The 22,571-nt window shown below is 40.8% G+C and overlaps 3 protein-coding genes across 3 annotated transcripts in view; all 3 read left to right on the top strand.

Annotated features, from left to right (window-relative positions):
- Positions 1 to 9,361, top strand: part of LOC146465821 (dedicator of cytokinesis protein 1-like) — a 73,510-nt gene extending 64,149 nt beyond the window's left edge. The window contains exons 50-59 of the mRNA XM_085127926.1: positions 121 to 202; positions 1,823 to 1,907; positions 2,577 to 2,663; positions 4,048 to 4,224; positions 4,946 to 5,029; positions 5,163 to 5,288; positions 6,164 to 6,309; positions 6,801 to 6,924; positions 7,363 to 7,545; positions 8,321 to 9,361. Of these exons, the coding sequence (XP_084984052.1) occupies positions 121 to 202; positions 1,823 to 1,907; positions 2,577 to 2,663; positions 4,048 to 4,224; positions 4,946 to 5,029; positions 5,163 to 5,288; positions 6,164 to 6,309; positions 6,801 to 6,924; positions 7,363 to 7,545; positions 8,321 to 8,398 (1,172 nt within the window). The 3' untranslated portion in view covers positions 8,399 to 9,361. The remainder of the gene's footprint in view (positions 1 to 120; positions 203 to 1,822; positions 1,908 to 2,576; positions 2,664 to 4,047; positions 4,225 to 4,945; positions 5,030 to 5,162; positions 5,289 to 6,163; positions 6,310 to 6,800; positions 6,925 to 7,362; positions 7,546 to 8,320) is intronic.
- A 1,455-nt stretch (positions 9,362 to 10,816) lies between these two features.
- Positions 10,817 to 12,778, top strand: LOC146465820 (uncharacterized). The gene has a single exon (XM_085128035.1). It carries the CDS (start codon positions 11,116 to 11,118, stop codon positions 12,025 to 12,027), a length of 912 nt encoding a protein of 303 aa, XP_084984161.1. The 5' UTR covers positions 10,817 to 11,115; the 3' UTR covers positions 12,028 to 12,778.
- A 2,850-nt stretch (positions 12,779 to 15,628) lies between these two features.
- On the top strand, positions 15,629 to 22,447 carry LOC146465819 (uncharacterized). The gene is made up of 11 exons (XM_085128009.1): positions 15,629 to 16,275; positions 16,396 to 16,747; positions 17,000 to 17,222; positions 17,991 to 18,348; positions 18,555 to 18,752; positions 19,026 to 19,212; positions 19,564 to 19,812; positions 20,099 to 20,270; positions 20,516 to 20,667; positions 20,925 to 21,122; positions 21,746 to 22,447. Exons 1-11 carry the CDS (start codon positions 15,910 to 15,912, stop codon positions 21,904 to 21,906), a joined length of 2,616 nt encoding a protein of 871 aa, XP_084984135.1. The 5' UTR covers positions 15,629 to 15,909; the 3' UTR covers positions 21,907 to 22,447.
- The last annotated feature ends 124 nt before the right edge of the window (positions 22,448 to 22,571 follow it).

Raw genomic sequence — 22,571 nt, 5'->3', positions numbered from 1 at the left:
GAACATATTAAAATATCCTTTATAAATTTCGCCAATTTCACCAACTTCAAAGTAACCTTGGTACCGTCAGTTAAAATACTAGCATTTTAATGTTGTAATCTTTTTCTTGACACATCCAAGTTCTCCAAATTAACAAGGTGGAACCAGTTCCTGTCGAGAGGCGAAAATTCCAGAGGAAGAACGTTCTGGAACAAATTACCAAGTAACTGTCCTATTTTTATGCCTTTTCCTAAGCGCCTGCCTCAACTAGCAAACATTGTTTCCCAGTTTAGTTGCGTGGGAAACATGTTGCGGACGCAAATCATACTTCACGAACGCCAGAAAGTGTTTTGATTTAGGTCAAAAACATTGCTGATCCCACTGCGAGCAGTCTTTTTCCTTTCTTAAGTTCTGTACCGCGCGCGATGTATCTAGCGAGCGGCCAAGCCGCGAGAAATGCGGGCGCGGCCTCCTCCCGCTCTCCAATGCCTCCTCGTTCACTATCCTAATAGACCATTTCCGAGTTGCTTTGAACCTCATTATGAAAGCGAGGCTAAGTACAAAGTTTTTGTTGTGAAAATTAGTTTTCATTCATATGAAAACAAAACTTATTTTCATATGAAAAGTTTTGCACTTAGCCTCGCTTTCATAGTGAGGTTCACAGTAACTCGGAAATGGCCTATTTGTATTATGTTTACCATATCATAGAATTAACTCACTGAGCGTTAGCCCTAGTAAGAAAATGGGAGACCGCACGAGGCAAAGAAAAATATTTGACTTTGGCGGGAATCGAACCCACGACCCCGCATTTGATCACTGTTGCTCCATAGACAGAGCTACGAGGCCAGACGGGAGCAAGTCGTGGGTGATTATGGTGGTAATTGCCGCAATGTGAATGTCAAGGTTATATTGAATGTTGTGCCGCTAGCACTTATGTCGCTAATGATGAATCAGAGAATTAACTCCGCAGTGTATGTTCAAGTGCTAAAGTGAACCCATGAATTTCTCACTGAGCGTTAGCTCACTTAGCACTACAACATACACTACAGAGATAATTCTCTGTTCCATCATGGTTGTTAGCGGCACTACATTCATTGTGCCAAAAACATTGTTGTTTCACGGATGCAAAATTTGCCTTGGAAACAAATGTTTCCTAGTTGAGCCAGCGAGGAAATGTTTGCAACACAACTGTGTCGCGAATCTCTTCTGACTGATAATCGCAGTTTGTTTGCAACGCATGCTTTCTAGTTTAGCGACCTGAACAGCGCTAGTTTAGACAGCACAAGGCGGCAGCAACACTTCCTAGTTTAATCAGGCCGTTACTGGCCTTGTTGATGTTGATGGTCTTGACGAACGGGCAACAGACGTGTCCGTTTTACATAAGGGAGCTGAAGCAACGACCACGGCGACGACAACGCCGCAAAACAATAGGTTTAATGAACAAAAACAATCGCTCTGCACGTGCCTTTTACATTTTGGTACATTTCTTTGTCGTCATATGCAAAACAACAACGTGAAATGACCACATTTAAAGTTTTGTGGAGAATGGAACGCACGAAAGTGAATTTTTCATTTTCTTTCTTAACTTGTACGCCGCTTCTACCAATTTGGATCTTGGATAATTCGCCATTTTTGTAAAAGTTGAGCGAGTTGAAATAATCGCGAAGTAGCACAAATGAAATAAAGATATCTTTTCGGGTGACGTTTTCGTTGCCGTTGCCGTTGCCGTTGCCGTCGTTGCTTGCTGGGAAATAGGACCGGACGTCAGCTCATATAGGCACCGATGGATGAATGTTATTGTTGATTCTTATTTGCTGATTATAATCTGCTCTGATTTTCTTAGATTCTACGAAGTAAACAACGTTAATAAATTCCAGTTTTCCAGAGGAGTGCATAAAGGACAAGTGAACAAAGACAATGAGTTCTCGGTGAGCTAAAGTAGTGTTCATTTTCATTGTTCCCAGAGAGAAATAAAATTTCAGGCGTGGAGGAGAACGAGAACCTACAGAACCACTAACAAAATGTTTTCAATTTCCACTGAAAAATTTACTGTTTCCATATAGATTTGCAACACGGCTTTCAACCCACCTGCTCGCTAGTCTCCCTCCAGCCGTTCTGTGTCTCGCCACGCAACGCTCCTTCACAGGGAGGAGCGTTAAGTGACGAGACACAGAACGGCTGCGAGGGAGACTACCAGATCGCGTGCTCACTAACGTTTTTTTCTTTTTTTGTAAAATTTTATTTGTCGCATAATTTTGGATTGATTACCATGAACAACAACAACAAACTTTACTCAACTTATCGTCTTGTTCCCAGTTGATTGACAAGTGAACTCGGTTCTCTCTAATCCATAGTAAGCCCCTTCAAGTGTACCCTCATGTAAATATCCATCAAGTATCGCCTATCTCAGGGAGACATTCTTTTCGGAGAGTCATCTTTACGGCAAGCGGTTCTCCATGTCATTATTGGTCATTATGTGATTATTGCCGGATTGTTAAACTTCTTTCCTCGTGATCCAATGAGTACTTCCAACCAGCGCGATAGAAAATGAATGAATAGCAGTAAAGAGAATTTGTATGTTGATATATTTCTTGCAGACTCTTTGGCTGGAAAGAACAACGATTTACACCAAGTTCACTTTCCCTGGCATTTTGTGCTGGTTTGAGGCAACTGCAATCGACATGGTTTGTTTTGTTTGTTGTTCCTTTGAATCTCTTTCTTGTGCTTTTATTTTTACTAATTCACTCGGTTAAGGAGGCAGTCGTTCTGAAGAGCTTGGTGTTGTGGTTATGTTTTTGTCATTTCCCGGTATTCCCCACTCCAGAAACCGTGAAAGACTGGTACGAGTAATAAGGGATTGTGGGATCGTCTGGGTAGATGTATGAACATCGCGCCGACGAATAATCAATATAGATTCTTCAAAAATATTTTGTCTCTTAGTTTTGACTTAGACTTCTCTTTACCATTCGCTTAAAATAAGCCTTTAAAAACATTTTTAATGTTGGATTAGTGTTAGTCGGCCTTCCAAAAACCGGCCCCCGAATTGTAACCATTCAAATAAAAGCTTCTGAGATGCTTATTCCTGTGGTGCTGTTTTATATTATGCTATACAAGGTGGTTCTGTCGATTAAAGAGGTGCACATAATTAACGGACCGTATGCGGACCGACTTCTACTTTTACAGTCTTTTATAGACCGTACGGATTACAGATCGAAACCGTTTTACCTGCCTGGGATGAAATCCTAAAGTGTGACCATTCACGTAAAAGCTGTTGGGCAGTACTTTATTGTGGTGCTGTTTAGAACGGTTTCCAATTCAGTGTCGTGAAACCAAAACCAAAGTAATGACTTTGGCCAATCGCAACAGATGCAAACAACACAACAATTCGAAGCAAATTCATGTAACTGGAGCCAAGCGCGGAAAAACGCGTTGCGGCGAAAACACGATTGGTTTTGGCTTGGATTCCCATTGGTTGAGAGAGTGGCGCGAGTTTTGTTAACCAATCACAGAGCGTAGTGATGCAATACCAAAGCGAACGCGTAATTACTTTCGACACCGGCAATTGAAAACCGCTCTATTATGTTCTACAAGTGGTCCTGTCGATTAATTTCTGAACTGTGACCATTCAAATGCTATTGAGCAGCGCTTTCCTGTCATGCTGTTCGTTATACCTCAGAAGACGGTTCTAAGTTTTGAGTCTGTGGATGGAATCCTATGGTGTGAGCAAGTTCAAGTAAAAGGTGTTGAGTAGTGCTTTATTATGGTGCGGCTGCTTCTCAAATTTTTCGCAACTTGAAATATGAGTTAAATTGTTAACTATATACCTTGAGGTTATTACCCTTCAATCCCTAGTATCAAAGAACAAATTCTCCTATGTTGTCCCCATACTTTTCGTATAAAAGTACAGGGAAGAAGTTATTGAGATATCAAGAGAATTCACCTTGGGTGATCATCCTTAATTCCCATGACCTCAGGGGTTGAATAAGTATTGATATTACAGGGAGAAATTTGGTGCTGATAAGTGAAGGGTTAATGTATAATCTTATTTCTGCCACATATCTTTTTCAGGATGAACTCAATCCAGTACAGAACGCCTTGGAGACGATGGAGTCCACCAACAAACAGCTCCGAGCGCTGATCGCTCGATACAACGTGGATCCCAACATGAGCATTAACCCACTCAGCATGAAGCTTGGAGGAATTATCGATGCTGCTGTCATGGGAGGAGTCAGTAACTATGAAAAGGTAGGGAAACTTCCCGAAGGGGGTAGGGAGGGTATAAGGAGATGCTGTGCGGCAGACAAGTCAAGTCAAGTCAAGTCAAGTCAAGTCAAGTCAACTTTGCTTACCTTCGTTTAATCCTGCTGGCCACAAAAATAAAACAAGTGTACCTATACTTATCTATACCACCAATTACAGTGACAACTGACTGCTTTACAAGGTTGTAAAAAATTACTCACTTTGGAAGCTGTAGTAACGACGTATTTGAGATGTAAACTTTGCCATCGATAACGATGACGTAGACTGGTAACAGTTCCTTTCTTGATGAAGAGCTGAAAAAGCGACGCAAGTGAGCAAATAACGAGAGGAGATGGTTCGTTGCTGCAATTTCGTTCATTTCCTGCCCACTCGACGATTTAGAAATGGATAAGGGGTTTAGTTTCTAAATAAACTGTGGTGCTGCGTCAGTGGGGAGTAGAAACGAATGTTTGGTTTATCAACAGAGTTGATAACTGAAGGTAAATTAGTCACCGTCAAGAGATTCGAGATTCGTGTGTTGACGTTTAGAGCGTTAGCCCTTTGTCAGAGCGAATCGAGAAATGGGCTGTTTGCAGTTTTGCGATAATGCTTGTCATAGGTGTTGAGGTAAGCTGTTCCCCGAACCACTCATCTAAACCGCGGTATTTTATATAATGGCATTTTCTTTCATTACTTGTAATCGAAGCCTGATGTTGTTTACTTGCAGGCATTCTTGACTCCTGAGTTTCTTAAAAACAACCCCAGCAGTGCGGATTACGTGGAAAGGTTAAAGGAATTGATTGTTGAACAGGTGAGCGTTGTGTAAGCAGGATACAAACAACTGATTTGTCAACTATACACTTTAAGACTTTAATCTTCTTACCGTTCCTTCGAAAGTCACCTTGAAAGCTGCTCAAACGTTTTGGTTTTTCATTACGTTACAGGTTGATATCTTAGAGGAGGGAATGATTTTACACGGAAGCCGCGTCTCCGCTGCTCTTAAGCCGTTCCACGAAAACCTTGAAAAACGCTTCAAAGAAATGAAGACCAAGACTGCGCATTTTAAAAAGGTAGGTGGCTTGCTTGTGTAAAAGACGTTATTTACCTATTTAGTAATTTATTTATTTACTGCTATTAGAGCGAAGTATCAAAAGTAATTTCGCGTTTGCTTTGGTTTTGCTTTACATCGCTCTGCGATTGGTTAACAAAACTCGTGCAACTTTTTCAACCAATGAGAAGCAAGACCAAAACCAGTCGTGACTTGCTTGCACTCGTTTTCCCGCGCTTGGCGCCGTTTACATACATTTGCTTTTAATTCTGATTGGTTTATTGCACTGTTTACGTCTGTTGTGATTGGTCAGAGTAATTGCTTTGTTTTTGGTTTTACGACACTCAATTGAAAAACGCTCTATTGTTTAACATCGAAAACGAACGAGAAAACACTAGCCTTCCACCCCACGTGGGGCACATGAAGGAATGCGTGACTTGACGAGCCAAAAACGTCTGCGAGGAGGCTAAGGAAGCACTGGAAAGCACTGGATTTTCTAAAACGCTTCCCAAAGTGGAGAGTTTTCAAAACAGAAAGTTTTGTTTTACGCTGGGAAGGAAAAAAGGAAGATTTTTTTTTTCTTTACGGTGTGGTCTTTCTCTCTTTCTTTTTGGAATTTCATTTTACGCGTTTAAATCAGTTTATCTGCCTTTTCATTAATACCAAAGAACCGTTATATCTTTGCCGTGATGCTCAAGATTAACTAGTAGATACCATTTGTGTCCAAAGGGCTTATCTTGTTCAATCTTTTTGATCATGAATGTCTTATGCGACCAAAGTACCATCTAACTTGGCCTTTAGTGGAATGTCTGCGAAAGCACCATCCCATATAAGCTCTAATTCCTCTATTTATCCACATAGCTAGTTTTTTATTAAGCTCCCCGTATTTCTGAACAGGCTCGCTCAAGTATCGTATCTAAACCACGGACACCAGAGGGACCAGTAAGATCGATGACGACTGTCCGGAAATCCATCGAGCGGCCTGCACTGTCCGTCCGCGACAGTCTGGATAAGATGCATCAATCATACAGTGAATGGAATGAGTATGTAGTCCATGTTTTCAGAAGTAAGAGGCATGTTGCGTGGTCTAGTGTTCAGTTAGGGTAGAAATCCTCAGTGAGTTGAAGCTCTCCTCTCTGAACGCTCACTTGTGTTATGATCTTGTTTTCCCGCATAGTCATAAACCGTGCAAAAATACCCTTGAAATGTTAGGCACCGTCCTTAAGAAATCAGAGCTTCTTGGACCATATCCTGTGATGCGCGGTAGCAAGGGAGGCACCGTCCAACTTTCCTTGCAATTGAGTTGATAACAGATGAAGAAAACTGACTTCGACGAATGTTCGGTTTTATCAACAGAGTTGATGAGGTAATTTGAGATTAAAGAGATTCGAGCGTTAGCCCTTCGTCAGAGCGCTTGGTTAGCTCTTCGTGGGTAGCCTGCGTGCAGACTTCTCCTTGAAGCAAAGGAAATAAGAGACTTGTGCTCGCAAGTTTTTTCATGGTTCCAATGCTATCTTCTTCTCTTTTACAATAGCGGCACGACAAAGAGTCCGCCTCCCCTTCCTGTGAAGTCCATGACAATGTCCCCAGCATCAGGAATTTCCCGGCCTCAGAGGAGAAAAACAACCGAAGTAATCATGTCGCAGCTGGTTGAAGAGGTAAATACCCTCCTCTAATGACCCTCACCCGAACCCACCCCACCCCTGTAAATCACCATTTGTTAAGAGCTTTTCTTACCCAAGCTCACGTCACTAGAGAACGAGTAATAATTAATTACTAGTGGGACGTTGACCTTCGAGTGGAAGCGGCCGTTGGAATTTGAACGTTTTGTAAGGCTTTGTATTGGGAATAAAATATTGTCGATTCTGAACTTCAAATAATGTTAAATTTTAACTTTCATTCGATAAAATGAAACAAATTATTCACCTCTGGCGCATCCTTCTACGTTTGGGGCTTATGTCACCGTTTTGGATGTTCTTTTAAACCACTGTTTGAACAACAGTTTTCCGTCTGATCCTTGCGTACGAAATTTATGATTCGGATTAAGACTAGTCTCTTAGGATGGAAAAAACTAAGCGACTTGCGACTTTTGACAGTTCACAAGCTCAGACAGTCCTTCATCGGAGATCGCTCCTCCAAAGCCACCCAGACCTGGACCACAGGCACACCATCCTCCGGAACTGCCACAGAAGGGCAGCCGGAAAAAGTCCGTCGACGCATTACAGCAGCGCTCCAGTACTGGATCCAGTGGATCTGACGGCAATGAGCCGGCAGAGCAGGTAATTAGTTACAGATGCCACTTTAGGTGTGCAGTGTAATCACTTGTATCTCTTTGAAATAATAGGGAGCTTAAGCAACGACGACGACAACGACAACGCCACAAAACAATAGATTTAATGAGCAAAAACAATTGCTTTGCACGTGCGCTTTACATATTGGCACATTTCTTCGCTGTCCTCTGCAAAACAACAACGTGAAATGTCCAAATTCTAGGGTTTTTGGAGAACGTGAGCACACGACGGTGAATTTTTCATTTTCTTTCTTAACTTGAACGCCACTCCTACCAATTTGGTTCCTGGATAGTTCGTCGTTTCTGTAGAAGTTGATCGAGTTGAAATAATCGCGAAGTAGCACAAATGAAATAACGATATATTTTCGGGTGACGTTTTCGTTGCCGTCGTCGTTGCTTAAGCTACCTATTGTTAAGGGGGAGGGAGGGGTGGTGAGGAGAGATCCAGAGGTACCTTTTACGGCTTTAGTTCAAGTTTACCAATTTTAAGATTAACACATTGCTTGAAGGAATTTGCATTAGGGATGAGAAAGACTATAAAATGCCTACGTAACAAGATTTATATAAGGTCAAAGGGGAAGATTTCCTGTGAGCACTGCCATTTATTTTATTTCTATATACTTTTTAATTTATTTAAACACCATTTCAAATTTGAATTATTCGTATGCCGGAATACGGTCACTCAACTAATCTCTTTGCATGGCCTCACGTTGTTGGGTGAAGATCGCTCACAAATCCTTTTTCTTGTTTGTTATCCTTTGTAGACACCAGCCCTTCCGCCGCGCTCATCGACGATGGCGAAACCAAAAGACTCGCCTCCGGTTCCTCCTAAGCAGCGGTGATAATGAAGAGCGAATTATATAACGCGTTACTTCGTTATCCCGTCGTTATCTCGTTTGTCTTATAATTACTTTTACATCAAAATGATTATTGAGTGTGTAAATGAAAATCCGTCAAACGGATCATTTTAAGATGGAATATCTCACAAGTTGATTCCTTTGTTTTGAAATGACTGCAGAACATACTTGTGTACAATTTGTTCTCGGTCAAATTTTAAACAAAGCGTAGTAGTTGCTTGAAAAGTTTTATGAATGAATTAACTCACTAAATATCATATTTTTGTGTCGTCTTATCCTTATTCTTTTTTTTTTTTGGAGCTCCGACATTTTTTCAGTCAAGATTTTATTTTTTGACAAATCATATGCAAAGCCAAATAGGGGTCACGTGACTTTTCGCGTCCTTGGCACCTGTGAGATGGTTTGGATTCGAATTCTAGGCTGAGTTGCTCGAAGCATGGTTAGCGCTAACCATTGGTTGAGAGGTATTAAAACCTATAGGTTGTCATGGCATTTAACCCGGGTTAGCGCTAACCATGCTTCGAGCAATTGGGCCCTGGTTGGTTTATTAAGCGATTTGTGGGGGCGCTAATAGGAAAACCTCACCTTCTTATTCTTTAATAACGGGATTTCTCTCCAAGGACATTTTTCGTAAAAGACAGGTAAAAAAGGTGAAAATTAGCAATGTTGAATTATTTGTGTCTATTGAAAGTAGGCTAGATAAAGTAGGTTTGGTAAGATTACCTAGTTTTAATCCGCGTCAAGAAGTAGAATTTTATTTTATTTTATTTCTTTTAACAATTTTTTTTCAGTATTTTTGTAATGCATGAAATCTTTTTTATCAGCTGTTTTCCCCCATGTATAGTTACCATTCTCGCTTGTATTTTAAAAATATTACTAATACAAAATTATTTTTGTTTTACATTTCTGCATCAGGTGAAGTAAATAAACCTATCGAATGTTGATGGACTAGGATGCATATATTTATATCTTTCAGATACATCAATAACTAACTTCCCCCTGTGTTCTCTGTCGAGGTCCCCTTGCTTGGGCTTGAGTGTCGGTTTTGGGGGTGTGGTGGGAGAATTAGAGATGTTGAGAATTAGAATCAAAGGTGGTTACGCATGGTTCACACTTATGTGATAAGCATCAGCATAAGAAATATTGTGTAACCACATTCATAAGAACAAGAAACTGTTTTTTTATGTCACAAGTGTATGTCACAGTTGTGAACCAGCGTGAGATCAGGACACGAGCTCAACGACACTGCGTGACTCACGCTAGCTCACTCACAATTTTATTTATGCTGACGCGTGTGTTTAACTCACAAGTGTGAGCCAGGCTTAAAAAGGCTTATTCGAAAGTGTTGGAGGCTATCAAATTCATGGCTCATTTGAAACAGGTTCTTAGAAGTTGTGCCAAAATACATTAGATGCGAAACGACCAAAGCTGTTACTGACAGCTGAACATCAAGGGATGTGAAAAAACGGGGTTAGTGTTAGGTTTAAGGTTGAGAGTAGAGTTGGAGGGCAGGATTGGAGTAAGATATACTGCTCTTTACTCCTAACCCCTAGCCCGTTCCTGATTTCTCTTTCCTAGTTTTAGAAACTAGCGTCGAGGACATCCTTGCATATCCAGGGGCAGACCGTCGGAGCGAAACTAGATCAAAACGGGCAAGAATAATTTCGACGAAGAAAAGAAATTGTTCCCGCCCGCGTTGACTTTCCCATGCCAGCTATCTGCCCCTAGGTCCCCGAGGATGCATCGAGGGGTTTTGTCAACTGACGCAGGCAAAAATTAATTAATCGGCAGATGGAATCGTGAATTTGACAAAGTGCTTTTCTGAAATGCTTCAAATTAAAGTGGCATTAGTACAAAACAGCAATTGTTAACTTCTGTACTGAGTTACATCTCTGACTCAGTTTTATGCAGTATAGAACCGTCAATTCTAGTAAGAATTTTTTCTTAGTTTCAATACGATGCTATCTACAGTACTGTGTTGGTATTTTTCAAGTAATTAAGAAAATCATGATTGAGAACTTTAAAATGCAACGAACGGTTTCTTAACTTTTTTGGAGGAAAAATATATTTTTCATAATATTACTTCGCTTTCATATATTCTGTGTTTCACTTGGCAGCATATATTATAATTAGCTAACGATGCTGGCACTTCAAACAATCGGATAAGTACCGTATTGTTCAGTGCCACTTAGTCTAAAAATTATTTTGTTTAAACGGCATTACTGCTAAGAACATGGTTTAAACTATTGCACAAAAGAGGCGTTCGCTGCAAGAGTCATATATGAATTTGAAACGACTGCGATGCATTGAATCCACCAGGCAGTCCCTAACTTACACAGCCGCAGGTTAATTTATAGACTGTAGCTCGAAGATATGCGTAGGAGTCCTGTGGTTCTAATGTATGATTCACTACCTTTAGAATTGGCGCCCCGTCAATTCGCACCTGGTGCTTTTTAGCTCTCGACCAATCAGCGGCCATGTTTACATCATCGTTATTTATCGCTCAATAGCTTCGGCTCTTTCCAAATTTGCATATAAAATAGTTGAGGCAAATAAAAGTTTTAGGGACTCAGCAACGCGACGCCCAGTTATTGCATATGTGTTCACACTTCGCTGCACGTGTCCGTTAGCTTGTTGTTTTTTTCTCGTAAAGCGGAAAATCTGAAGAATACAGCGCAACGGGCAGCGAAGCATTAGTCGAAATGTGCGGCATGAAGCGGTGTGCCGTTGTTTTCCTGACGATTGCTGCGTTCCTTGTCTTCGCCGGAGCGGCTGTTTTCTTCTACTTCGGCCAGTTCGCAGATGAGAGCATTTTAGATTTTCATATCTACAATCGCACCCTTCAGATCTTGTCGAAGTATCCCGTTGAAATCACCCCCGCCGAATGGAGTTACTGGACCTGGTCGGCAGTCTTCGGATGGCAGCTCCTATGGCTGTTCTACGCTTTAATCCTGATGTGTCGCAGGCACGGCCCTAAAGTCCTCACGCCGTTTTTCTTCGTCTTCAACATTCTCGCGTTCGGCTGCACGCTCGGCTGGGTCATGTTATGGGGTGAAGACCTTGTCAACATCGCGCTTGGATTTATTGCCGGTACTGCTGCCTGTCTGCTCGTCGCTCTTGGAATCGTCTATCGTCGATTTGACATCCTGCTCAATGGTATGAAGAAGTTCCCGACCGGGGACCGAATAGCGATGGAAGTGCTCGTAATTAACGGTATCGCGTTGTACGCGTCTTGGGCGCTTTACAACTCCTTCCAAGGCACCGCGATTGTGCTCAAGTACACGGTAGAAGTGGAAGATGAGATCGTCTGCACTATTGTTCTCGCCGGGCTCGCAGCGACCCTCCTCTTTTGGTTTTGCTTGGACAATTTTGTGTTTTGGAAGTGCACTTTGTTCACAGTTACACCTTACGCGCCCATGATTGTAGGATTCACAGGAACATTTATGGAGAGCTGGGATGAAAAAAAGCGAAATTCGATTTTTAATGCTGCCCTGTTGGGTTCCTGCTCGCTGATGCTGTTGCTTAAAATACTACACATCATTTGGCGATGCCAGAGAGACAGGAAGAAGAGTAGGCGACATGTTCTTGCCGAGGAAGTGAAATTTGAATTGTAGCACAATTTTGTGAGCATTGTCCCTGAACGGTTGGTGTGAAATGCTTATGTACCATTGCATGCGGCTTGTACAAGAAAAATTGCCTATTGTGCGATAAGATGAAAAGAAAGAAAAAAACTGACTTGCATTACAATATGTACTGCGTGAAGGACTTTTAGGGAGTGTGACGAAACTTTGTTCTGTTTGCTTGCCTCAAGAAAACCAAATAGAACTTTGAATTCTAGATTTTTTTTCGATTGTTTGTTCACGGACGTCAAGTCCCTTGGGTCACTCAAAATGTTTTGCATTCAGTCGAGAGTTTATGCAAAATAAAAGACATTTGTCGACAGACTTATACTTACAAAACGGATCGTAAGAACATGCCAATATCTCTAAAACTCGATATTTTTCGGGTTTGCTTCGATATGCGCTTCATCTTTATCCGTTAGGTTTATATTTTTGCTTTTCAAGGCGTTTTTGTGCGACCGAGATACGCCAGAATGCACTTTATATGTGTAACTATTGTAAAATTTAACATAGAATGTAAATACATGCCATCAACGCTGTACGCTTTCAATTCAAGTTAGCAAGCTCATAAACAAGGTTCAAAATAATTGAATATGAATGATAAAGAAAATGACTGTAAACTAAACTGAGACTCCTACGCTAGATCGAAATTAATCTCACCCGACGGCATAAAAATGTTTTGCATTTACTAAATCGAACAAATATTTGAATGATGGTGTCATTAAAAATAACCGCTATAAGTACAGTCTGGCTGTCGAGACTTGATGAATTGAAATTTTAAACAACATAACAATGAGACAGATAAAACGAGGGACCACAGATAGCGAGTTTAACCGTTGTGGGTTAACATACTACAAATCCCATTTCTTCATGAATTCATTTTAGCCGATAGCGGCTACAAGGAGTGGCGAAGGAAACTCCCCTTAATTGAATTTTATTTGGAAACCCAAAGCCACAGAAACATCTGCAGGGTTTATATTTCTCAGCCGCTTTCTGATAGACTGATACAAAGTTTTGCATTTTGACAAGTTCACCTGCTCGGTGGGCTGGGCGTCCCGCTCGAGACGCGCGCGTTTCTCGCGTGTTACACTCGACATGTACTAACCATGTTCAAACGGGAATCGAAGTTGACGAGAGTTTATTAATCCCTCGCTCTTTATTAACTTTGAACTGTCACTGCCCCTGTTTAATTTGATTCGCTGTCCCTTATTATCATTTATCAATCACACGTTATTTCCATTCCAGTGGGGGTCGCGGCTTGCCTTTTTGAACTGAGGCCGGCGTAAATATTCTCTTGACGATAGGTGACTTCCCAATGGTAACTAGCACCCGCTCCCCTCGATTGTTTGACCCTGGCTAAACTAGAAACGAATTGCGGAAACCGTTGCTTCGGACGCGACTGCAAGAAAAATCCGTTTGACAAGATTGAATGCGTTGAGGAAATATATTTTAAGTCTTTGAAGCACGAAAAGTTTTCTGAAAATCAATTCAAAATCATTCAGTTCTTGGCAGAGGCAAATCAGTCTGCTTCCGAAACACGTTTCCCTGTTTTGCCACCATAGAAGAAACAATCATGTTTTCAGAAACAATGTTCAGCTAGACCCATACGCCCTCCAGTCTCCATGAGTTTGGCTCTCAGAGACTCTCGTTTTCAGCGTTTCACAACGTGCTTTCACTGACGACCCCTCCACTTACCCTATCCCTGAGTGTACCACTTCAAAATGTGCGAAAGGACAGCCTGACGGACCTCAAAAATATACATTTATTTCCACGTAGAAACAATTGATTTTAGCCGGCAAAAGCAGTAATGGCCTCCGTTCTCTCTTCTATAGTCATAGCCTATGACTGTAGATGGCTTTTTCCCATCTTGTTTCAAACGAATTCGGCCAAAGTACATGCACAAGTCTTCCGATTGTTCCAGACTCATGACGACCAGCCGCAAATCTCCTTCATTATACACGTGGATGACTGCGACAGAAAGGGCCGTTTACTATACTATCAATCCAGAGCTATCGACTGGGTTTCCTGTCGTACGCGGCCCAGACGCCCTTCTATTGGTTGGTTGCGCCCGAATAGCGACAAAGCGACTTGAGATATGACAGCTTTAATTCTGAGTTTGGATTTGGTTATTTGTTTCTATTATAGTATTACTTTGTCGAGTACCTGAGATGCATCTACAGCTAGTTCTTGTGAAAAATGAAATGGTCTCCCGGTATCAGTATTCCATGCAAATTTTGCCTCTGCTGCTGTTTGTTTGCGGAGGCGGTAAGGTGAAAAGAAGTTTCGAGAAACGCGAAATTTCTGCAATTAGAGGTGAACAATTCTATGCCGATATGCTAAAGACGTAAGGAATTGAAAAAACGTCTTTAACTGATTCCTGCGGCTTGTCAGACTTACTGAAATTGTGGTCTACCAATCACGCAAACTACCAACGCAAACTATAAACAATTATTTAAATCTCTTTTAACCGCAGAGTCATTCCTCGTGAAGAAAACTTGTTGATGGAATACTGAAAAGTCATTGTTGATAACTGAAGGCTGAATATTTTTTAGTCTCTCAGTTTTCAGGCCTAATTTAATTTATTTATCGCTTTTTTGTCGCCCAGAATACAATTCAATTTATGCATTGATAAGAGATGCCGCAGGGGACTGTACGGTATTTTTGCATCGTGAAAAGAGTCGCTAATCGTTTTTGGAAATATTTTAGAAACGTCCACTTACACGGTCAAAGTCCAGTTTAGGGGCAGATAATTACTTTCAAATTCCCGACTATTCCCCGCTGCGTCCCCGTACAGCGATTTTAAAACATTGATAGGTGTATTAGACCCCGGGAGGGGGGAGGGGGTGGGTACTTGGGTTCAGTTTTGCTGGGTATGTGTCGCTGGCAAAGCCCCTGCCCCATTATAGTCTATTTTGTAGCCAGTTATAGACCCCATCTTAGTCACTTTTTGGGAAAATGTAATTTTTGTGATCCCAACTAAGTCACTTTCTATTTATGCATCTACTTTCAAGAGCGGAATGTAATGCGAGGTGATTGTATCATTTAATAAACTCAGGAGCCAAAGAACCAGTGAGTGCTGCTTTCAAGATTAATGATGGCCTCATCGGCTCCTGATAAACAACAAAGTTCTTTGTGAACTTTTTAACCGAGACCATTTTGAATCCCTACTTAATGGAATTTTCTTACCCCAAAAATCCGAAAATGTGCGACCCCATTCTAGTAACTCTATTGAAAATGCAACCCCATTCTAGTCAATCCAGTCGTGAAAATGCGACCCCATCCAGCGGCACATCCCCATTAGCCTCTTATAAGGAAGTACCCCCGCCCGGGTATTAGACATGCACTCCGTTCAACTTTTGGGTAATTTACGTCTCAAAGTTGAGCGTGCAGTGCCAGTACCAGAGCGGTTATAAATATATTCAAAAAGCAGAACGAGGTTAATATTCAGTTCTGTTATTATGGCTAGCTCTTTTATATATTTACAGCAAAGTCTTCCGTAAAATTCCAAATTTTCATGGGCAGGTTTCGGGTAGAGGGAGCTTATATTTCTAGGGTTATTGCAAAATGGCTTGAAACACTCCGCTAAGAGCTTAAAGTGGAACTAACCCTCCAAATTTTTTTCCTTTTAATCGATTCTAATAACTTCCCTGATGGTTCCAGCGAAAAAATTTTTGGAATAGCTTATTCCTTTAAATTTTTATGATTTTGTGAACTTTCAAATTTTGGCGCTCTTTTGCTCCACCGCCAGGCATGAATGGAGAATGGGACGAGCTTGACTGTGACGTCATCCAAGGAGTTGATGCTTAGCGCGCCACGGCGCGGCAAAAGGACAATTTGGGAAATTTTTCGTTAGATGCGAGCAAAATCTCCTTCATCATGCCTGATTCGTGTGTCGTTTACGGCTGTAACAACGTAAGCAATCCTTTAAATGGAATAGGCTTACACAAGATACCGTATTGCGGTAAAACGAATCCAGAGGCGGTCAGGAGAAGAAAGAAATGGGTCGATTTTGTGCAGCGGAGGAGGGCAAATTGGACACCGAGTGAATACTCTGCTGTGTGCTCGAAGCACTTCAAAAGGGAAGATTTCAGCCGCTATTTTGCGGTTCTTCCCGGCCAAACAACTCCAAGCAACCCTCGATTACTACGAGACAAACTTGGAATTTGTGTGTATCCGACAATTCAGTCGAACGATCCCGAATATTATGGAACACAAGCCCAGTCGGATCGAACCAAAAGGAAGGTGAGATAATCGTAAACATTGCGCTTGTGAAGATAAATCACAATTTTTCCCCCGTTTAATGTCATCAAATCATCTGAGAATCCGTTTTTATAGACACTGTTATTTTCCCGTTTGCCGTAGATTATCAAAGAGGCGATTGAAGCGGCGAGAGTTGTACGTGGGCCGTCCAATTTGACTGAGAGTTCGGTTGCGGCGGAGGATAACCAGGAGGACATATTGGAAGCAGCCAGTAGCGAGCATGGAGAAATTGAAGAACCGGACCGCAGCGACGTTCGCAACCCGGAACAAATAATTCCTATTCCCAGCCGAACAGAATTAGAGCCAGATATCCCTTACTCTGAGCCAAACTCTGAGCCAAAGGGTCAAGTTGTGGGACTTCTGGAAGAGAACAGGCGTCTGAGAAATCAGGTGAAGTCCCTGAGGGCTCGGTTGGCCGTGAAACGGAATGGCTTGAAGAGCTTGAAAAAACAGGGTAAGCAGTCGTGTTCAAACTTTGAGAATATAGAGATGTATCCAACAAAGGAAATATATTTTCGAACCGATTATAAATTATAAACTAATGAGTACGGCTGTACTGGTACACCTTCAGGTGCATGGCTTGATAAGTAACAATAAAGCTTTGCGCCAATTGCGTTTTATTTCATTTGTATTTTTATGCTAGACAGATTGCGCTCGAAATTATTTCTTGATGGTTAGGTTGATTGTTAGTTTTGTTTGTATCTAGTGAGCAACCTTCAACACCAGATCTGTGATGAGAAAGAGACTGGCATGGACCCAACAGAGTCAGAAGACCCCGACGAGCCAGCTGATGATGACACACAGGTGCCTACAGAATCTGAGGAAGAAGAGGAGGAAGATGATGATGATCTCTACGATACTGAAAATGAAAAAACAGAGACAGAAACAGAAACTGAGGGAGAAGAAGAAGATGCTGAAAATTCAGCACGGTTAGTATTCAATGCAGTATATTTTAATATGTAGCAATCTCTGTCATAGCGACCACTTCTCGTAACCGTTTTTTTTCCTAGTGAAATACTCTTTCAAGAGCTCTCTCGTAAGCAACCACCAATCAAATTTCTTAATGGACCGCGACCATTTTTTAGGCCAGAAATTACACATATTCTTTTGTTTTCTGTTTCCGGTAAGCAACCACCCAACATAATCACATATGATCGTTAGTAAATCATTACTCAGAAGTGACGAAAGTTCAGTTTTAATGATGCTACCCCAGACTGCTGTCAGATAATAACAGTTTACAGACAGAGAAGCTTGCTATAATATTAGATCTGTAGGTAAAGGGGAATTGTCACAGTGATCCGTTCCAAAACGTAACAAAAAGTTTCATCAGAAGAATAATAGAGGTGAAAAAATCCAATCAATTTGTTGCTATTTGCCTAATTTTATCTGCTAAGTTGACATGTTTATGTAACTAATTAATCAATCCAGTGTAAGGCATATTTTGTTGATCTTTCCCCTAACCGATTACCTCCTGTAAGCGACCATTTTGTCGTGCCCCAAGGGTGGTCACTTACGAGAGAGTTGACTGTGTCAGGAAAAAGGACTAAACGGAGATTCCTTGTAAAGTGAATATACAGTCGAACCTGTATATAACGTCCCTGTATTAAGTGGCCACCCTCTATTATTTTTTTGGAAAGTGTACATGCTTAGATATTAATTCCTCTGTTGATTCAATTGTTTTATTTACCCACTTTTAGGCTGAAAGTATCTGGCACAAATTTGAGAACTGAGCCAAAACACATTGTGTTTTTGACACAGTTGCTGCTACTATTTCGGTTTTGCCACACATGCAAGACAGACAACCCTGCTTTGGAGGCCAGGCAGGTTGGGACAAAGGCAGTAATTACTTCAACGTGCAGCAACCCAAAATGTCCCAAGCAAGTGCAGACTTGGCATAGTCAGCCAGATATGCCCAACTCCTGTATTGCAGCTGGCAATTTCCTGTTGTGTATGGCCATATTGCTAGCTGGTGGCTCTGTGACAAAAGTGTCACACATTTTTGCACACATGGGCCTTGGTTGTGTGTCCCTTAACACCTTCTTCAAGTACCAAAGGGTAAGCTACTTAATACATTCAGGGCACCAGGGGTTAAAGGGGTTTTTACATGAAGTAAAACATCTCTTTTAATTCCCCAAAATGTAATGTAGTAGTAATTATGAAATGTGTGCTACAACTTGGTGACAACAAAACAATCTTCAATATTAATTTTGAATTAATGTCTAATTGTCAGTGTGTAATGCTTTGTCTTAAAATCCTTTCAGAGCAAACTATTCCCAACCATCTCTATCTATTGGCAAAAATACCAGGCTAAATTGCTGGAGAAGGTGAAGGCCCTTAAAGAGGGTGTCATCATAGCAGGAGATGGACGACACGACAGCATGGGACACAGCGCAAAGTTTGGGGCGTACACCATCTTCTGCTGCTCTTTGCCCATGATCATTCACTTTGCTCTTATCCAGGTATGTATTGGAATGTAGACAGCTTGCCTTGAGTCTTTTACTTACTGTTTTCTTTACAGGACATCATTCACTGGAATTTAATGTCTATGGAGGGTCTGACATCCTGATTCCTATAACTTGAACCAAAAATCAAGTTCCTCTGTTTTTACTGTTGAAACTCCTGGTTAATGCCAAATTGATTTTAACTTTTCTTGGGAATGCTTGGAGAAATTAGTGCATTCAGGTGAAGGTAACATTTTTGGTGTAATACTTAGTTTCTTTATTCTTCTTCAGAGAAACCAAGCCGGAAGTAGCCCAGCCATGGAATTTATGGGTTTCGAACAGTGTATGCAGTATCTTCTGGGCTATGGCATTTTAATACAGACGTTCATTTCAGACCGCCATATCAAAATTGCCTCTCACATGAAAACAGTGCTGAAGAACATTTTTCACTACTTTGATGTATGGCATTTAAAGAAGAGTAAGTATGTGCATACTATGGATGAAGATACCATTTACGTAATAAGTACAGTATGGACTACAAATATGACCACTCAATCTGTAATGATTGTGTTTGTGATGTCAGCCTAACATCATTATATCACCAATGCGGTTGGATCAAAACAAATGGCAAACAAAACATACAATGCAGTGAGGTATTCTGTGGTTTATAACAATAGTAGCCACATACAGTGTAAACAAAATGCATTCCTTTCCTTTTTCGTGGGTCAATGGGGGGGGGGGGGATCAAGTGTAAAATTAAAACAACTAATACAAAATGGGATTACATGTAGAATTCTAATGTAAAACATTATTTTGTTCTCTTGTTTAGAAATAAGGAAAGTTCTAAGTAAGTTGTCAAAGGAATCAGGATGTGAGGCTCTGGCAGACTGGATAAAGCCATGTGAAAATCATCTATACTGGAGCGCCACATCTACATTCAGTGGAAATGGCAAAGTCATATGGGCAAAGTTCAAGTCATTTTTGAGCCACATCGTCAACAAGCATTCCTCCCTTGCTGATCCAGTTTTCAATAAGTGTGGGCATGGTGATATACAGCCAAGGAAGTGGCTCCAAGCAGGTAAATACACCTAAAAATAATTGAAACAAAATTGTGTGTAATAAACCCCCCTCTACATCTGTAATACTTATTTTGTAGGCTATATCATGTGAAGAGGACATGGGCAGTATTTGCTTCTTTATAGAAACTGGTTAATCTAAGCCTTTGCAAGACAAAATTTGTCTTGAGTTATTTGTCAAAATAACTGGGTTTGACATCCCTTTATTTTTGCCCCCCCCCCCCCCCACCTCCTCTTGAGCTTACAGCCACATTAGCCACATAACCATATTTTGTTGATATTTTCAAGGTTCCATTGCCTACGAAAAACTGTGTACAGCTCTAACCAACAACAGTTTAATGAAGGGCATTAAACAAGCTTCTCCATTTGCACAAACCAGCTGTCTGGAGGGATTCCATTCCCTTCTCAACCAGTTTGCTCCCAAGATGATTTCATTTTCATATGTTGGGATGTATTGCAGGTAAACATGAACACCAATAATTTATGATCTGCAATTAATTTGTGTTACTGCTACCTGCTGTTTCCAATATTACTTTTATCAAGAGGGATTGTTAATAAAATATTTAAGTGGATATTAGTGTTCTTAAGACTACTGTCTGGGATTGTCTGAGTTTGCATTGTTCTGGAAAACACTTGTTAGCAACCAATCTGCCCAAAAGCATGGCCTCTATAGAAATGCTGATGTTGGTTATTTTTCCTTTATAGGCATATCCTTGCTGCAGTGCATTTCAACTTTAACCTTCAAAGGGATGTGAAATGTAAAGAAAGTGATGGATCAGAAAGAGTACGAGTATATTACCCGAAATTCAAAAATGGAGAAGCAACAGTTCGTGACATAAAAATGACTCCAAATTTTGGTAATTATAATTTTTTTCAATTGAGTTGATGTTGAATCCCTTTAAGTTAACAAACAATGCAGGAGTAACATGGGATTATGTGAATAACAATGTAAATTTATCTGTGGGATGTCCATAAAATATATACAGCAGCAGTGTTCCTATCAGTTTGAGATGCAAGGAACACTTCAGGCAATGGGTGGGTCTGTAAGCTGGCAATCAGTGTAAACAATTAATTTCTTTAATGCAAGTTTCCATGGTTGTGTTTACTCGTACAGATTATGTGGAGGAAATATTTCAGACATACTTGTCTTCAAGCAAAGAAGAATTGAATGATGCAGCTGGGAAGCTAAAAGAGATGACACCAGAACCGATGAATGCTATGCTTGACAAGCAGCCAAGAGAGGAAGCAATTCAGAAAAGAGTTAAACGAGCAAAAATGGTTGTGGAAGATATCCCCCCAACTTGTACACCAGGTATGGAATTTTCAATTTAATGCAAAAGTTTACTTGAAACAGACTTGATGGTAATTAGCAGGGGTTTCATTAAGTTTCGAAGTAGGGGGGCACCTATAGGAGAGTAACTGGGCAGAAAATTACACTTGAAGTGAATTTCTTTATATTCAGTTTGAAAGTAGGCAGGTACTGACTCTTGTGTAGCCTGGTACTGGTACCCGGGTCCCACCTTCTAATGAGAACCCTGAATTAGGAGTCTGACGTTTAATAATAATTTATTAAGAAGGTGTGGCAATGTATGAACTATATCCTTTATGGCTGAAATGTAGCAACATAAAAGAAGAGCACTATACATTGACAAATGGAGCCAGGTGTATCGGTAGTTTGTCTGGTGTGGGAGTAGTTCTGAGAAGAACCGTTGTTGATGACACTGACTTATGTTAGCTACCTGAGCGGTTGCCATCTTCAGAGTAAAAACGTTGACTCAAAAATTGCTACTGGTCATGTTGTTGAAACGGCAGTCAGTGTCACCAACAACAGTTCATTTCTGAATTAAACCGAACCCGGATGATAACACTCAACAAACTGCTGGTAATATTCATTTATTGAAATAAGTTACTAAAATTAATATGCCGTTTTAACAGAACCCGACCCGCCTGTCGTGAGCACAAATTCACAGAAAAGAAAGAGGGGTACACAGGAAGATGCTGCCCAGAAAGCAAAGAAACCGCGCTATTGTGCTTTATGCAAGAATCCAATGAAAGGACACAAGCAAGTCAAGGACTGTCCAAAAAATAAAAAATAATGCCAGGAAGTTTAATGTTCTAAACAAATATATTATTGTTCAGGTTCAAATTATCACTTTTGTTGTGTGTTGGTGTACTTTTACAAGAGCCAACCTGTACACCATTAAAAAACAATTTATTGTTCAAGTTTCTAGCATTGGAATTTCCGTACATTATGAGAAAAAATGAATTGAACTGTCAATAAAATAAGAACCTCAAGAAGATATCAACTGTGCCTTCACTACAATCTGTCAAGGTACTGGCTGTGATTTTTTTCATCGAGATGTCTCAATTATAGTTGTCCAAATTAAGACAAAGTTACTTGTAAGTTCATTAGATATCTTGACAACATAGTATTTACAATAGAATTCAAGATTGAAAACCCAACTACACTTGAAAAGAACTTCTTGATGACTCTGACCAAATGCCTTTATATCTCAGTTCTGTATGCCGAAAAGGGTGGGAACCCAGGAGAAAAGGGGCAAGAAGGCAGTGCGCACGATAATAGTTACAGGCAATCCCAATGGGGTTAACCTGCGACCAGGCTCTTTGGTGGCGCATAGAGCATAAGACTGCGGAGGGGAAAAAAGAAGCCTAGAGGGGTATTGAAAAGGGAATGTCCCTCGTCTGCTCAGTTTTTTCCCCCTTAACTCTTTTGCCGGCCCTATGCCCCACTAAGGAGCCT

The sequence above is a fragment of the Pavona decussata genome, unplaced genomic scaffold (genome assembly GCF_977016875.1).
Source record: "Pavona decussata unplaced genomic scaffold, jaPavDecu1.1 SCAFFOLD_155, whole genome shotgun sequence".
In the NCBI taxonomy this organism is placed as follows: domain Eukaryota; kingdom Metazoa; phylum Cnidaria; class Anthozoa; order Scleractinia; family Agariciidae; genus Pavona; species Pavona decussata.
The sequence above is the reverse complement of the archived record's forward strand: the minus strand, read 5'-3'. Positions and strand labels throughout refer to the sequence as shown.

Coding starts and splice junctions, on each gene's coding strand:
- LOC146465820 (XM_085128035.1), top strand. CDS start 11,116: ATGTGCGGCATGAAGCGGTGTGCCGTTGTTTTCCTGACGATTGCTGCG.
- LOC146465819 (XM_085128009.1), top strand. CDS start 15,910: ATGCCTGATTCGTGTGTCGTTTACGGCTGTAACAACGTAAGCAATCCT. Junction 16,276..16,395: donor CGGATCGAACCAAAAGGAAG/GTGAGATAATCG, acceptor CGTTTGCCGTAG/ATTATCAAAGAGGCGATTGA. Junction 16,748..16,999: donor GAAGAGCTTGAAAAAACAGG/GTAAGCAGTCGT, acceptor GTTTGTATCTAG/TGAGCAACCTTCAACACCAG.